This window comes from Hypanus sabinus, chromosome 12 (genome assembly GCF_030144855.1).
Source record: "Hypanus sabinus isolate sHypSab1 chromosome 12, sHypSab1.hap1, whole genome shotgun sequence".
Classification (NCBI taxonomy): domain Eukaryota; kingdom Metazoa; phylum Chordata; class Chondrichthyes; order Myliobatiformes; family Dasyatidae; genus Hypanus; species Hypanus sabinus.
The window spans coordinates 12,827,430-12,841,774 of NC_082717.1; the positions used below are offsets into that span (position 1 = coordinate 12,827,430).

A 14,345-nucleotide genomic window follows, 5' to 3' on the forward strand; every position below is an offset into this window, starting at 1 on the left:
TTTGACTGCCCTGCTGGATGCTAGTGTCTCGACCTTCGAATCCCTTTTGTGCGAATACAAGAGAACAAAGTGTCCGTCCATCTTGCTAACTATGTCATTTCCTATTGCGAAAAGGTCATGTACATTGACATCCTCATTTGCATAAACTTCTGTGATGATGTTGTCCAATGATTTATCATCCGAAAATGAAACAGTCCAGTTTTGCTGTGACTTTTTCAAGGTCAGCCACATCTCTACTCACTCTGGAGGTGGACAACTCCTTATGTTGTTCACCTGTTGTGTAACTATTTGCGGTCAGTTCTTGCATGGCAAGGCTGTAAGAGGATGACACAGTGGAAGGTATAATCCAAACTGTTCTCTGGTGCTCTGACATCCCACTTCGTTGCGTTAGGCCCCCTTGGCTTTTTAGTGAGCGCACTAGTGTCTGTTCTATCATAAGATCAGAGCCAAGGCCAGCCCAGTGTTGGCTGCTGCGTCGGATTACAGGGAACCCAGGCTGGAACATCTGATGAACCTCAGGGTTGTCATCCTCCAATGCATGCATCTTCTGGAGATAGAGACGAGCCGACTTCAGATCATTCAGCTGGCCAGTGGCCCCGAATGTCAGCAAGTGAGCTGAGATGGCACTGAGATGCATCTCCCATGACCCCATTCAATCGGACGCAACAGGTGCCCTAGCAATTCCTACCGTGTGCTGGTAAGTTGACCCACGATGCAATATCATGAAATAATAGTTCATAGTTCTGGCAATAAAACACACCCTGCTGGTATTCCCATTCACATTTTATACCACAATTATGGCACTACCATTGTTAGAAACAGTGAAATATAGCAAAATAAGACAGGTATAGGTCCAATTCTTTTCACCGGCGGCCATTTTTTTTAAGGTTAGATTTTTTTTTTGCTTACCCGTGCTCCGTTTCTGTCCAACTTTTGATATGTTGTTCAGTATGTCTGAAAGTGCAAGAAATGACCACAAAAGCAACATGCACAACATGCTGGAGGAACTCAGCAGGTCGGGCAGTATCCGTGGAAACCAACAGTCAACACTTTGGGCTTAAACGTTGACTGTTTGTTTCCGCAGATGCTGTCCGACCTGCTGAGTTCCCCCAGCGTGTTGTGCGTGTTGCTTTCATCCCATCTGCAGAGTATTTTGTGTAAATGACCATAAAACCTTCTTTTGCAATTTTTTTGGGGAAGGGGTATTTTGGCACTATATTGACAGCAGTAATTCTGCACTGTATCTCTAAATAAAATAAAGCAGAATTCCAGAGTATGCTATCACAAACACAATGGGCCAGATGGCCTCACCTCACTGCTGTGGGATTCTCTCTCACCAGGACTGAGGCAGGAAATGCCCGCCCTGTCTACTTTGGCTGTGAGTTCACTCAGAGGCAGGAGGATTGCATAACACTGGGTTCAGGGTGTGCCTGAGATGGCTCCCCAGCAGACAGACAGCCTGCGTCTGCAGAGACATCACTGTTTGGTGCTGACACGGCCAGAGATCTATCTTTCTGAGTCATTTCTTGGTGGGAATTCATGAAACTCTGGACCACGTCATCATTCCGTAGGGCCAGCTGAGGACAGGAGGTTGTTCTGGCAGACAAAGTGAAGAAGAATAGAGATACACTCAGTGGCCACTTTATTAGATACACATGTACATCTGCTCCTTAAGACCATAAGACACAGGAGCAGAATTTGGACATTTGGACCACTGTTCCACCATTCCATCATGTTAAAGTTGGAGTCTGTCCCGAGCCTTTTAGACTCATCAGGCCGGAGCTTATGCCAGTTTCCATGGCGTGAAGCGATTGAGAGTACGAGACCAATAGGACGCCAGTCTATCGTGAAGCTAACCCCCCAGCATTTTCCTGGTACCCATTTTCAGCTGGGTGGACTGGAGCGATGTGTGGTTAAGTGCCTTGCTCAAGGACACAAGACGCTGGGGCTTGAACTCACGACCTTCAGGTCGCTAGTGCAACACCTTAACCACTTGGCCAAGCACCACACGTTCCATCACGGATGGTTTATTATCTCTGTTATTCTCCTGCCTTCTCCCAAAATCTTTGACACCCGACTAATAAAGAACCTATCAACCTCTGCCTTAAATATACTCATTGACTTGGCCTCCACAGCTGTCCATGACAATGACTTCCACAGATTCACCAGCCTCAGTGTCTGCTCGATAGTGACAGTGTGAAGATGAGATGAGCTGGCTGGTGGGGATCTTTATCAATAGATTCAGATTCAGATTTAATTATTACATGAACATCGAAACATACAGTGTAATGCATTGCTTGGGTTATCAACCAACTTACCCAAAGGTGTGCTGGGGGCAACCCACAAGTATCACCACACAGTCTGGCGCCAACATAGCATGCTCACAATGCTCAGCAGGAAAGCAAACCCATTCCCCCCCCGCTCCCCACCGCCCCCCACGCTCTCTCTCTCTCTCTCACACACACACACACACACACACACACACACACACACACACACACACACACACACACACACACACACACACACACACACACACCCTCCAACCCCAGGCCAGGCCATCTTCGGGCCTCCAGAGGTTGGCGCCAATGAATGGCCCCCAATTGTGAATCGAGACAACACAGAGGAATATAGGGTTGTGTCAGGGAGCATGCTTGCCTGATGAAGATGCCACCTGCTTTAGCTGCTGTCAGTGGTGAGGAGAGATGTGCCCATGATGGATTGTGTTCTACTTGGTAATCATACATTCAACAGAGCAGCCTTGGGTCGTCTTCCTTGAGAGGAAAGTATGTACTCACTTTCAAGGATTCTTTATCTCGTATTCTTGATATTTATTGCTTACTTATTATTATCATTATTTCTTTCTTTTTGTATTTGCATCCTTTTGCACACTGTTTGTCCACCTGACTTGGTGCAGTCTTCCTTTGATTCCCTGTGCTCATTGTGTGACACAGGTGATCTTTCCATCATCATGATTGTTCTTGGCAAATTTTTTGAGAGAAATGTTTTGCCATTTCCTTGTAGCCAGTTGCTTTACAAGACGGGTGAGCGTGTGGGTGAGGCCTCCGTCGGTCAGAGTCAGCCACAGACTATCTAGATCAGTAAGCCTGGGCAGTATGACATGGGGAGCAAGCTGTTGCCTATGTAGCAAACTCCTCCTCTGCACGCATCTGATAAACCTTAAGGAATGGCAGAGACCGATTCAATTTGGCACCAACAGTGTCACAACAGTTGCCAGTTAACAATGTAAGACTGCCATAGGGTCCAGCTCCAGATTTTTTCTTGGTGTTTACTCCAAAAACCTTCCCCTTGAGTGGGTATAGTCACAAGGCAGCGGAGGTTTGGGATCAGAGTTTTCCTTCTTGATGAGCTGCCAACCACGGCTGACAAGACCCATCTGCCCAAAGCAACTGGTTTTAAGGTGCCAGTAACCTGCCTTTGCCCCTTCTGCTGTCAGTAGAAATGGTTCTGCCAGGCTTAGTACTTAAGCCACACGTGAAGGCCAGGAGCTGGACTTGGTTGTCGAAGGTTATTTGAGATGCACCCCATTGGGAGCATTTAATAGGTAGTGGGAACTTGTCTCCATTACTACTGCCAGCTATAGCAACCTTAAGGAATAAGACGGGTGACCCCAGCCATTATCAATACTCTTCAGGTGTCAGAGTCTGCCTGGCATCAGTGGTCGCACAACCAGGACTTGTGATATGCACCAGCTGCTCATACGACCATCCACAACCTGCTCCCATGACTTCATGTGACCCTGATCTGGGGGTGGGGGGCTAAGCAGGGGCTACACTTTACCCAAGGGTGACCAAGGGAAGGAGAGCCTTATACCTCCTTTGATAGAGACATACCTCCACCCCGCCACCCAATTGAGTCTATTATGCTTATTATTATTCTATCATAGATTTATTATGCCTGCAAGAAAAATAAAACTCAGGGTGGTATATGATATATGGTATATTTTTATGTTGATAATAAACTGACCCTGAATTTTTGAACATTAAAATACCAAGTTTCGTTATCTTCCTCTCACAGAAATTTTCTAATCTAAATTGTATTGTTTACCAATATGAATGCAACAATTCAGAAGCAGGAATGTGTTATGAAGCCCTTTTAATAAGACCTCAGTTGATTTCAGTGTAATCACAACTCTGTATTCCCTTCCATCTATATAAACCTTCCCACCCCTTGTTTTTCCAGAATCTGTCTCCCTCTATTTAAAAATGTTCCAAGGCTTTGCTTTCTAATCCTTTCAATGAAGAGAGTTCCAGAGGCTCTGAGAGAAAATATTCATCTTATTTCTGTCTTAAGTTGATGAACCCCTATATTTTTAAACAGTGACCCGCTAGCTTAGATTCTCCCACAAGGAAAGATCCTCTCCACTTCCACCCTGTCAACATCGTTCAAGACTGTACAAAAGCCACAGTGGTGTAGCAGTTAGCTCGACACTATTACAGCACCGTGTGTCGGAGTCCTGAGTTCAATTCCAACATCATCTGTAAGGAGTGTGTACGTACTCTCCATGTCTGAAGATGTAGGTTAGTTTGTCATTGTAAATTATCCTGTGATTTAGGCTAGGGTTAAATCAGGGGTGTTAGGGCAACACTGCTCAAAGGGCTGGAAGGGTCTGCGTTGTTTTTCTAAATAAATAAGGCCATAAGATATAGAAGCAGACTCATTCCTTTCAACACGCCGAGTCTGTTCTTCCACTCAATCTTGGTAGATTTTTAAACTCATACTCCCACCTTCTCCCAATAACTCTTAACCCCCTTACTGATCAAACTCCTATTAATCTCCACATTAAATGTGCCAACGACTCGCATCAGCCCCCTCTGTGGCAATGAGTTCCACAGATGCACCACCCTCTGGCTGAAAAAATTCCTCCTCATCTCTCAAACAAAAGTAAGTCTGCAGATGCTGGAAATCCCAACAACACACACAGACTGCTGGATGAACTCAACAGGCCAGGCAGCCTCTACGGAAAGAGTACAGTTGACATTTTGGGTTGAAATGTCAACTGTACTCTTTTCCATTGCTGCAGCCTGGCCCAGAGACATTAAGCACTCCTCATATGTTAAGCCTTCATTCTTAGCATAAAACTTGTGAACATGCTCTGAACCCTCTTCGATGCCAGCACATCTTTCCTTAGGCACAGGCCTAAAATGGCTGGCAGTATTCCAAATGTTGTCTGACCAACCCTAGACAAGAATATAAATGTACATCCTTGCATTTATATTCTAGTCTATGTTCAAAGTAAATTTCTTATCAAAATATGTTACCATATACTGCCTTGAAATAAATTTTCTAGCAAGCATTTACAGGAACAAAATAATTACAATAAAATTTACTGAGAACTCTTCATAAACAAACACTGATGTACAACCAAAGTGTATTTGAGGACAGAATGTGCAAACCAAAAATAATACTGAGAACGTGAATTGTACAAAGCCCTTGACCGTGAGTCTGTCAGTCACGGAATCAGTTCAGAGTAGTGGTGAAGGAAGTTACCCACGCTGGTTCGGGAACCTGAGGGGTGTAAGGTAATAACTGCTCTTGAAACTGGTGATGTGAGACCTAAGGCTCCTGCATCTCCTGCCCGATGGTAGTAGTGAGAAGAGGGCATTGCCTGGACGCTGTGAGTCCTTGATGGTGGATACTGTTTTCGTAGGGCAGAGCTCCTCGTAAATGTTTCTAAAGGCTTTGCCTGTGATGGACATTCAGGTGTTTCCATGAAGTCACCTCTCACTCCTCTACACTCCAGATGGTCCAAATCCCGAGTACGGGCAACTTTTCCTTATAAGGCAACCCAGCCATTAGACTAGTAACCTTTCTCTGAAGAGCTTCTAGCATACCAACATGCTTTTAATGCTGAAATCTGACCTCAGAAACCTTCAGTTTCTGCTTATGACTGAACTCATTGGTTATGTAATAGATAGCAAGGTGTGGGGGATGAGGAAGCATCTGTCCAAGCACTGGGAGAGAAGAGGAAATTCCCAGGATATGACGTTAGGGATGACAATCCCAGCCCTGAGATCCAGACAACTGATTGAAGGAGGTATGCGACACAATAAAAAGACCATAAGACCAGAAATGGGCTGTTCAGCCCATCCAGTTTGCTTCTCCATTCCACCGTAGATGATTTATTATCCCACTCAATCCCATTCTTCTGTCTTAAAACACAGAAACATAGAAAACCTACAGCACAATACAGGCCCTTCAGCCCACAATGCTGTGCCGAACATGTACTAACTTTAGAAATTACCTAGGGTTACCCATAGCCCCTTATTTTTCTAAGCTCCATGTAACTATCCCAGAGTCTCTTAAAAGACCCTATTGCATCTGCCTCCACCACCATTGCCGGCAGCCCATTCCACACACTCACCACTCTCTGTGTAAAAAACTTACCCCTGACATCTCCTCTGTACCTACTTCCAAGCACCTTAAAACTGTGCTCTCTCATGTTAGGCATTTAAGCCCGGGAAAAGGTCTCATCCTCCATCGCTCCAAGGAGAAAAGGTCAAGTTCAGTTAACCTATTCTCATAAGGCATGCTCTCCAATCCAGGTAACATCCTTGTAAATCTCCTCTGCATCCTTTCTATGGTTTCCACATCCTTCCTGAAGTGAGGTGACCAGAACTGAGCACAGTACTCTAAGTGGGGTCTGACCAGGGTCCTATATAGTTGTAACATTACCTTCTTGCTTTAAACTTTGACACCGTGTTTAATCAAGATCCTATCAACCTCTGCTTTAAATATACCCAATGACCTGGCCTCCACAGCCATCTACGACAATGAATTCCACAGATTCACCACCCTCTGGCTAAAGGAATTCCTCTTTATATCTGTTTTAAAGGGATGTCCTTGTATTCAGAGGCTGTGCCCTCAGGTCCTAGTCTCCCCCACTATAGGAAACATCCTCTCCATGTTCACTCTATTTAGGCCTTTCAATAATCAATAGGTTTCAATAAGGTTTCCACCCCCATTCTTCTAAACTCCAGTGAGTACAAGCCCAGAGGCATCAAGTGCTATTAATACATTAACCCTTTTATTCCCAGAATCATTTGCATGAACCTCCACTGGACCCTTTCCAAAGGTAGCACATCCTTTCTTAAATAAGAGACCCAAACCTGCTCACAATACTCCAAGTACGGTCTAACCAATACCTTCAAAAGCCTTAGTATTACATCCTTGCATTTATATTCTGCTCCTCTTGAAATTAATGCTGACATTACATTAGCCTTCCTTACCACCAAACCCAAGGGGTTGTCTTGCGATAAGGCACAAAATCATGGTCCCATCTGTTCTCCCAAAACTTGATCATAGAGTCGTAGAGCTCTACAGTATAGGAACAGGACCTTTGGCCCACAGAGTCTGTACCAACACAATGCCAATTTACACCAAATGTCTTCTGCCTGTATGTTATCTATACCCCTCCACTATTTTATAAAGTCATAGAGCAGTACAACACAGAAGCAGGCCCTTCAGCCCATCTAGTCTTGCTGGCCTGGTCTTCTGTCTAGTCCCATGGACCTGCACTCAGACCATATCACACCATACCCCTCTCATCAACGTACCTATCAAAACTTCTCAAAAGTGTTACAATTAGACCTGCATTCACCACTTCTACTGACAGCTCGTTCCACACTTTCACCACTCTCTGAGTGAAGGAGTTCTCTGTGCGATATTTTGAAGAACAGCAGTTAAAATCAGATGTTCCTCAATGTCCTTCAAGCAGGTTAACATGGTCACTCCACAGAACAATTTATGGGAGCCTCCATAAACAATTTATGGGCAGTAAGGAAGGCAAATGTACTGTTAGCACTTATTTAGAGGACTAGGATATAAAATCGAGGATGTAATGTTGAGACATTTTATGGCTGCCACTTGTCCAACACTGAGGCAGCTGCACCTCCTGCCCGACAGTAGCAGTGAGAAGGGGGTGTGACCCCTGTACCAAGTTGCGCACCAAACTGTGCTCAGACCTTGTCTGCTGGCAATAAACTGCTCTGGAATGTGAGAGCTGAGGCCTTGCACAGCACTGGACAAACGCGAGTCTCCTTCTGTCTTCTGAGCCAACCCTCAGGGCCGCTGGGCAGGCGTGTGGGCATGGGTCCCCAGCCACTTGAAAAAACGAGGGAGAGTGGCCCGCACCCAGAGAGAAAACGTCTGTGGGTCTTTTCAAGCTGGTGGGGCCATGAGTCCAATGGGAGAGAGAGCTTGTTTTGAAGAGCTGGTGCAAGGACAATGATCCAACTGATTCCCTCCTAGCCGTGTACTGCTGCTGATGAACTTCAGACTTCATGACATACAACTCAGTCATAATCAGCTCATCCCTGATTCCGATTCTAAGACGTGAAGGCAGGTCAGACGTGGGAATAAGTGTCAGGTTCATATTCAGATTACACTCTTGTCGTATACCCCAAGGTGCAATGAAATCTACAAAAGGCAATGCCTCAAGGAAGTGACCTCCATCACTGGGGACCTGACCATCCAGGACATGCCCTCTTCTCGTTGCTACCATTACGGAGGAGGTATAGGAGACACATACTCAATGTTTCTGGAATATCCTTTTCCCTTCTGCCATCAGATTTCTGAATGGTCCATGACCCCACGAACACGACCTCACCATTTTTCTCTCTTTTTGCACTGCTTATTTACTGTACTTTTTATATTTTTTATTGTAATTTGTAGTAATTTGTTGTGCCTGCACTGTACTGCTACTGCAAATTCACGACTTCTGTCAGCAATAACAAACATGATTCGCGTTCCTTGCTCGCGTGAAGCTCACAGAGGAAACAGTGTACATGGGATATAGAACATAAACAGTGCAGCACAGTATAAGTCCTTCAGCCCACAAGGTTGTGTTACCTATTTAAGTAGGATACAAGTAGGATAGATAAAGGGGTTGCAGTGGATGTTGTATATTTGGACTTTCAGAAGGCCTTTGACAAGGTGCCACACGAGGCTGCTTACCAAGTTAAGAGCCCATGGTATTACAGGAAAGTTACTGGCATGGTTAGAGCATTGGATGATTGGTAGGAGGCAGTGAGTGGGAATAAAATAATCCTTTTCTGGTTGGCTGTCAGTGACGTGGTGTTCCGCAAGGATCGGTGTTGGGACTGCTTCTTTTTATGCTATAGATCAATGATTTAGATGATGGAATTGATGGCTTTGCTGCCAAGTTTACAGATGATATGAAGATTGGTTGAGGGGCAGGTAGTGTTGAGGAAACAGGTAGGTCACAGAAGGATTTAGACAGATTAGGAAAATGGGCAAGAAAGTGGCAAATGATGTTGGAAAATGTATTGTCATCCACTTTGGTAGTAGAAATAAATGTGTGGATTATTTTCTAAATGGAGAGAAAGAACAAAAATCTGAGATTCAAAGAATCCTTGTGCAGAACATGCTAAAAGTTAACTTGCAGGTAGAGTTGATGATGAGGAAGGCAAATTAAATGTTAGCATCCATTTCAAGAGGTCTAGAATACAAAAGCAAGGATGTGATCACCTTGAGTATTGTGAATAGTTTTGGGTTCCTCATCTTAGAAAAGATGTGCTGACATTGGAGAGTATCCAGAAGAGATTCATAAGGATGGTTCCAGGAATGAAAAGGTTATCATACAAGGAACGTTTGATATCTCTGGGTTTGTACTTGCTTGAATTTAGAAGGATGAAGGGGGATCTCATTGAAACCTTTTAATGTTGAAAGGCCTAGACAGAGTAAATGTGGAAAGGATGTTTCCCATGGTGAGGGAGTCTATGACAAGACGACACAGCCTTAGGAGAGAAGGGCATCCATTTAAAACAGAGGTATGGAGAAATTTCTTTAGCTAGAGGGAGGTAAATTTGTGGAATTTATTACCACAGGCAGCTGTGGAGGCTGTGTATTTAAGGCAGAGATTGATAGGTTCTTGATTGGACCTGGCATCATAGGTTATGAGGAGAAGACCGGGGAGTGGGGCAGAGGAGGGATAAAAAGGATCAGCCATGATTGAATGGCAGAGCAGACTTGATGGCCAAATGGCCCAATCCTGCTCCTATGTCTAATGGTTTTATAAACCTACTCCACAATCAATCAAACCCTTTACCCCTGCACAGCCCAAAACCCTCTCTTTTTCTTCATAATAGGAAGAGTCTCTTAAATCTCCTGATGTATCTGCCTCTACCACCGCCTCCCAGCAGTGCGTATAGGCACTCATCACTCTCTGTGTTAAAGAACCTACCTCTGACATCTCCCCTAAACTTTCCTCCAATCGCCTTATATTGATGTCCTCTCCTATTGGCCATTATCACTCTGGGAAAAGGTCTCTGACTGTCGACTCTGAAAGAGCCTCTTATCATCTTATACACCTCTATCAAACTACCAGTCATCCTCCTTCACTATGAAGAGAAAAGCCCAAGCTGAATCAAACTTTACAAGTTTCCAGCATCTGAAGGATCTCTTGTACTTATGAATCGGAATCCTGCTCTGCCAGCATCGGAAAACAGATGGAGACTTTGACATTGACTTGTAAGTGTATCATGGAACATTGTAGGACGCAAGAGAAAAAATTGCTGTGGCCTTAGCGGAGATTTTTCTCTTTCTTCATCTGGATAAGGTACCAGAAGGTTAAAGGATGGCTTTATTTCAGAAGGACAAGCCAGGGAACAACAGACCAAACATCACTGGTGGGTAAATTACTGGAAGACAGGATCATCTAAATTTGGAAAGGCAAGGGCTGATTGGGGTAGATCACATGGTTTTGGGTGTGGAGACCGTGTCTCACAAACTTGATTTGTCCAAGTAGATAACATCTATCACCCTACCCTTGTCAATCCTTCACAAAACTCAACTAAATTCACACTATAGAATTAAATGCACAGAGAGAGATGGAGAGGTTTAAGGAGAGAATTGGAGTTACAGGGTTATAGATTTATAGAACACAGAAACAGGCCCTTTGACCTAACTTGATTATGGTGACCATGGTGCTTCCTGCCTGTGTTCTTAGCCCATATCCCTCTACATCTTTCTGCTCCCTATACAGTACCTGTCTAAATGTCTTCTAAATATTGTACTTGCATTTAGATCATAAGATCATAAGATGCAGGAGCAGAATTAGGCCATTCAGCCCATCAAGTTTGCACACCATTCCATCATGGCTGATCTCAGATCCCAATCAACCCTATACACCTGCCTTCTCGCCATATCCTTTGATGCCCTGACTGATCAAGAAACTATCGACTAACACCTTAAATATACCCACGGACTTGGCCTTCACCACAGCCTGTGGCAGAGCATTCCACAGATTCCCTACTCTCTGGCTAAAAAGATTCCTCTTTATCTCTATTCTAAAAGGTCACACCTCAATTTTGAGGCCGTGCCCTCTACTTCTGGATACCCCCACCATAGGAAACATCCTCTCCACTTCCATCCTATCTAGGCCTTTCATCATTCGGTAGCTTTCAATGAGATTCCCCCCACCTTCTTCTAAATTCTGGTGAGTACAGGCCCAAACCTGCCAAAAGCTCCCCATATGTTAACCCCTTCCTTCACAGAATCATCCTCATGAAACTCCTCTGGACTCTCTCCAGTGACAACACATCCTTTCTGAGAGATGGGGCCCAAAATCATTGATAATACTCCAAGTGCAGCCTGACTAGAATCTTATAAAGGCTCAGCATTATCTCCTTGCTTTCATACTCTATTTCCCTTGAAATAAATGCCAACATTGCATTTGCCTTCCTTACCACAGACTTAACCTGTAAATTAATCTTCTGGGAGTCTTGCACAAGGACTCCTTTGTCCCACCGCATCTCTGATGTTTGAATCTTCTCCCCATTTAGATAATAGTCTGCACTATTGTTCCTTTTACTAAAAATGCATTATCATAAATTACCCTACTCTGTATTCCATCCGCCATCTTTTTGCCCATTCTTCCAATTTGTCAAAATCCTGCTGCAATCGCATTGTTTCCTCAGCACTACCTACCCCTCCACCTATCTTCGTATCATCAGCAAACTTTGTCGCAAAGCCATCAATTCCATTTCTACCACTTCCTCTGTAACACATTCCATATACTCACCCCCTTCTGTGGAGAAAATGTCGCCTCTCATGTCCCCTCTAAATCTTTTCCCTCTCATCTTATACCCATGCCCTCTAGTTTTAGAGCCTCTACCCTCAAGGAAACGAAGCATGGCAATCCATCTTATCCAACCCCTGGCGATTCTATAAACCTCTATAAGGAACTCATGACTTTTCGAAATGAAGACACAACTTCTGTTGATGATGAAGAGGAAGTTATAATGTAAACTCTGGAATTTCCTCACTAAATCTCTTGAACTTGCTTAAGATGCACCTTAAAACAGATCCTTCCAATCAAGAGGTGGCATGGTAGTGTAGTTGTTAGCACAACACTTTGCAGTACCAGGGAACTGGGTTCAATACCCACCACTGCCTATACGTTCTCCCTGTGACCGCATGGCCTTCTATCATGTACTCCAACTTCCTCCCACACTCCAAAGGCGTACCGGCTTGGTAGATTAATTTGTCATTATAAATTATACTGTGATTAGGCTAGGATTAAATTGGGCGATTGCTGGCCAGAGTGGCTCAAAGGTCCAGAGGGGCCTTCTCCACACTGTATCTCAATAATAACTGTGTCTAACTGTAAAGAACTGTATTTAAATAATAAGAGTTTGGTCTCCAACAACCAGAATCAGATTTATTATTGTTTACTAATATGATGTGAAGTACATTATAGAGTGTAAAGGTGTAAAATTACAATAGCTTACAAAAACAAACACTCCAAAATAAAGGATAACGAGGTAGTGTTCATGGGTTCATGGACTGTTCAGAAATCTGATGTTGGAGAGGAAGAAGCTGTTCCTAGATCATTGAGGGTGAGTCTTCAGGCTCCTGTATCTCCTTCCTTGATGGTAACAATGAGCAGAGAGCATGTCCCAGATGGTGAGAGTCCTCAGTGATGCCACCTTCCTCTTCTCACGTCTCATTGCTACCATCAGGAAGGAGGCACAGGAGCCTGAAGACATACACTCAATAATTAAAGATCAGCTTCTTTCCCTGCGCTATCAGATTTCTGAATAGTCCATGAACCCATGAGTACTACCTCATTATTCTTTTCTTGTTTTCAATGTTATTTATTTCATAATTTATCATAACTTGATATCTTTGCACTGTACTGCTGCTGCAAATCAACAAATTTCACATCACATAAGTCAGCAATAGCAAACCTGATTTGATTCCGAGGCACCTCCTCTTAAAGATGTCCTCCGTGGTGTGGAGGGCTGTGCTTATGATTAAGCTGGTGGAGTCTACAATCCTCTGCAGCCTCTTGCGATCGTGCGTAGAAGTCTCCATTCCAGGTGGTGTGAACCAATAACCCACCGTAGTATCTCTTCTAAGTCAAAGCATCTTCATTAGCTCTAATGAGGCATTTTCCTAGTGCCTGTAAACTCTGTGTGAGTGTATTTACAGTGAAATACTTGCCAAGTACAAATGCATTCCAGTACATACCCAGTTTTCAGAAGTGGAAGAGATCACAGGTCTGATTGTGTCCTTTCCTCGTAATCAGTAAATGATACCCTGGACCCTGTTCTTGGAACAGTGACCTTGCAGTTATATCTCAGTGTTCACAGCTGCCAAGGTCAGACCGCTTAATGATTTATTTTGGAGCGAGGGAAACCAGTTTAGGCGAAAGCAGCTGAATGTGTTCATTTGCAACATGCAGTTTGCATTTAAAAGAGCTCCCTCAACTCTGCCAAGGTTCCCCAGCACATGATGTTGCTGGGACTTGAGGACCTCAGTTACAGCTAAAGATTAAATAGGCTAGGAGTCTATTCCTTGCAGTGCGGGAGAATGAGGGGAGATTTGATAGAGGTGTACAAAATTATGAAGGGTATAGATCGGGTGAATGCAAGTAGGCTTTTTCTACTCACATTGGGTGAGATTAGAACTAGAGGTCATGGGATAGCATGAAAGATGAAATATTTAAAGGAAACCTGATGGAGAACTCCTTCACTCAGAGGGTGGTGTGACTGTGGAATAAGCTACCAGTACAAGTGGTAGATGAAGACTCAATTGTAATATTTCAAGGAAGTCTACCTATATTTCTTGATAGATAAATAATCTAGAGAGATAATCTACCTATTTATTTATTGACATACAGTGCAGTAGGCTCTTCCAGTCCTTCAAGCCATGCCGCCCAGCAACCCCCAATTTAATCACAGGACATAGAACATGTGATTACTATTCTTAGTACAGCACAGTACAGGCCTGTCAGCCCACAATGTTGTGCCGACCCTTAAACCCTGCCTCCCATATAACCCCCCACCTTAAATTCCTCC

The 14,345-nt window shown here is 44.0% G+C and overlaps 1 protein-coding gene across 37 annotated transcripts in view; it reads right to left on the reverse strand.

Annotated features, from left to right (window-relative positions):
* LOC132402627 (uncharacterized) overlaps positions 1-13,687 on the reverse strand; it is a 381,320-nt gene extending 367,633 nt beyond the window's left edge. For 23 of the 37 annotated variants that reach the window (XR_009514994.1, XR_009514996.1, XR_009514991.1 and 20 more), the window contains exon 1: positions 13,233-13,505. Coding sequence is in view for 1 of the 37 variants with exons in the window: in XM_059985544.1 (XP_059841527.1) it covers positions 13,233-13,359 (127 nt within the window). In the remaining 36 variants the exon portion in view is untranslated. The other 14 variants (XR_009515018.1, XR_009515010.1, XR_009515011.1 and 11 more) reach the window with 5 other exon arrangements.
* Between the last annotated feature and the right edge of the window lie 658 nt (positions 13,688-14,345).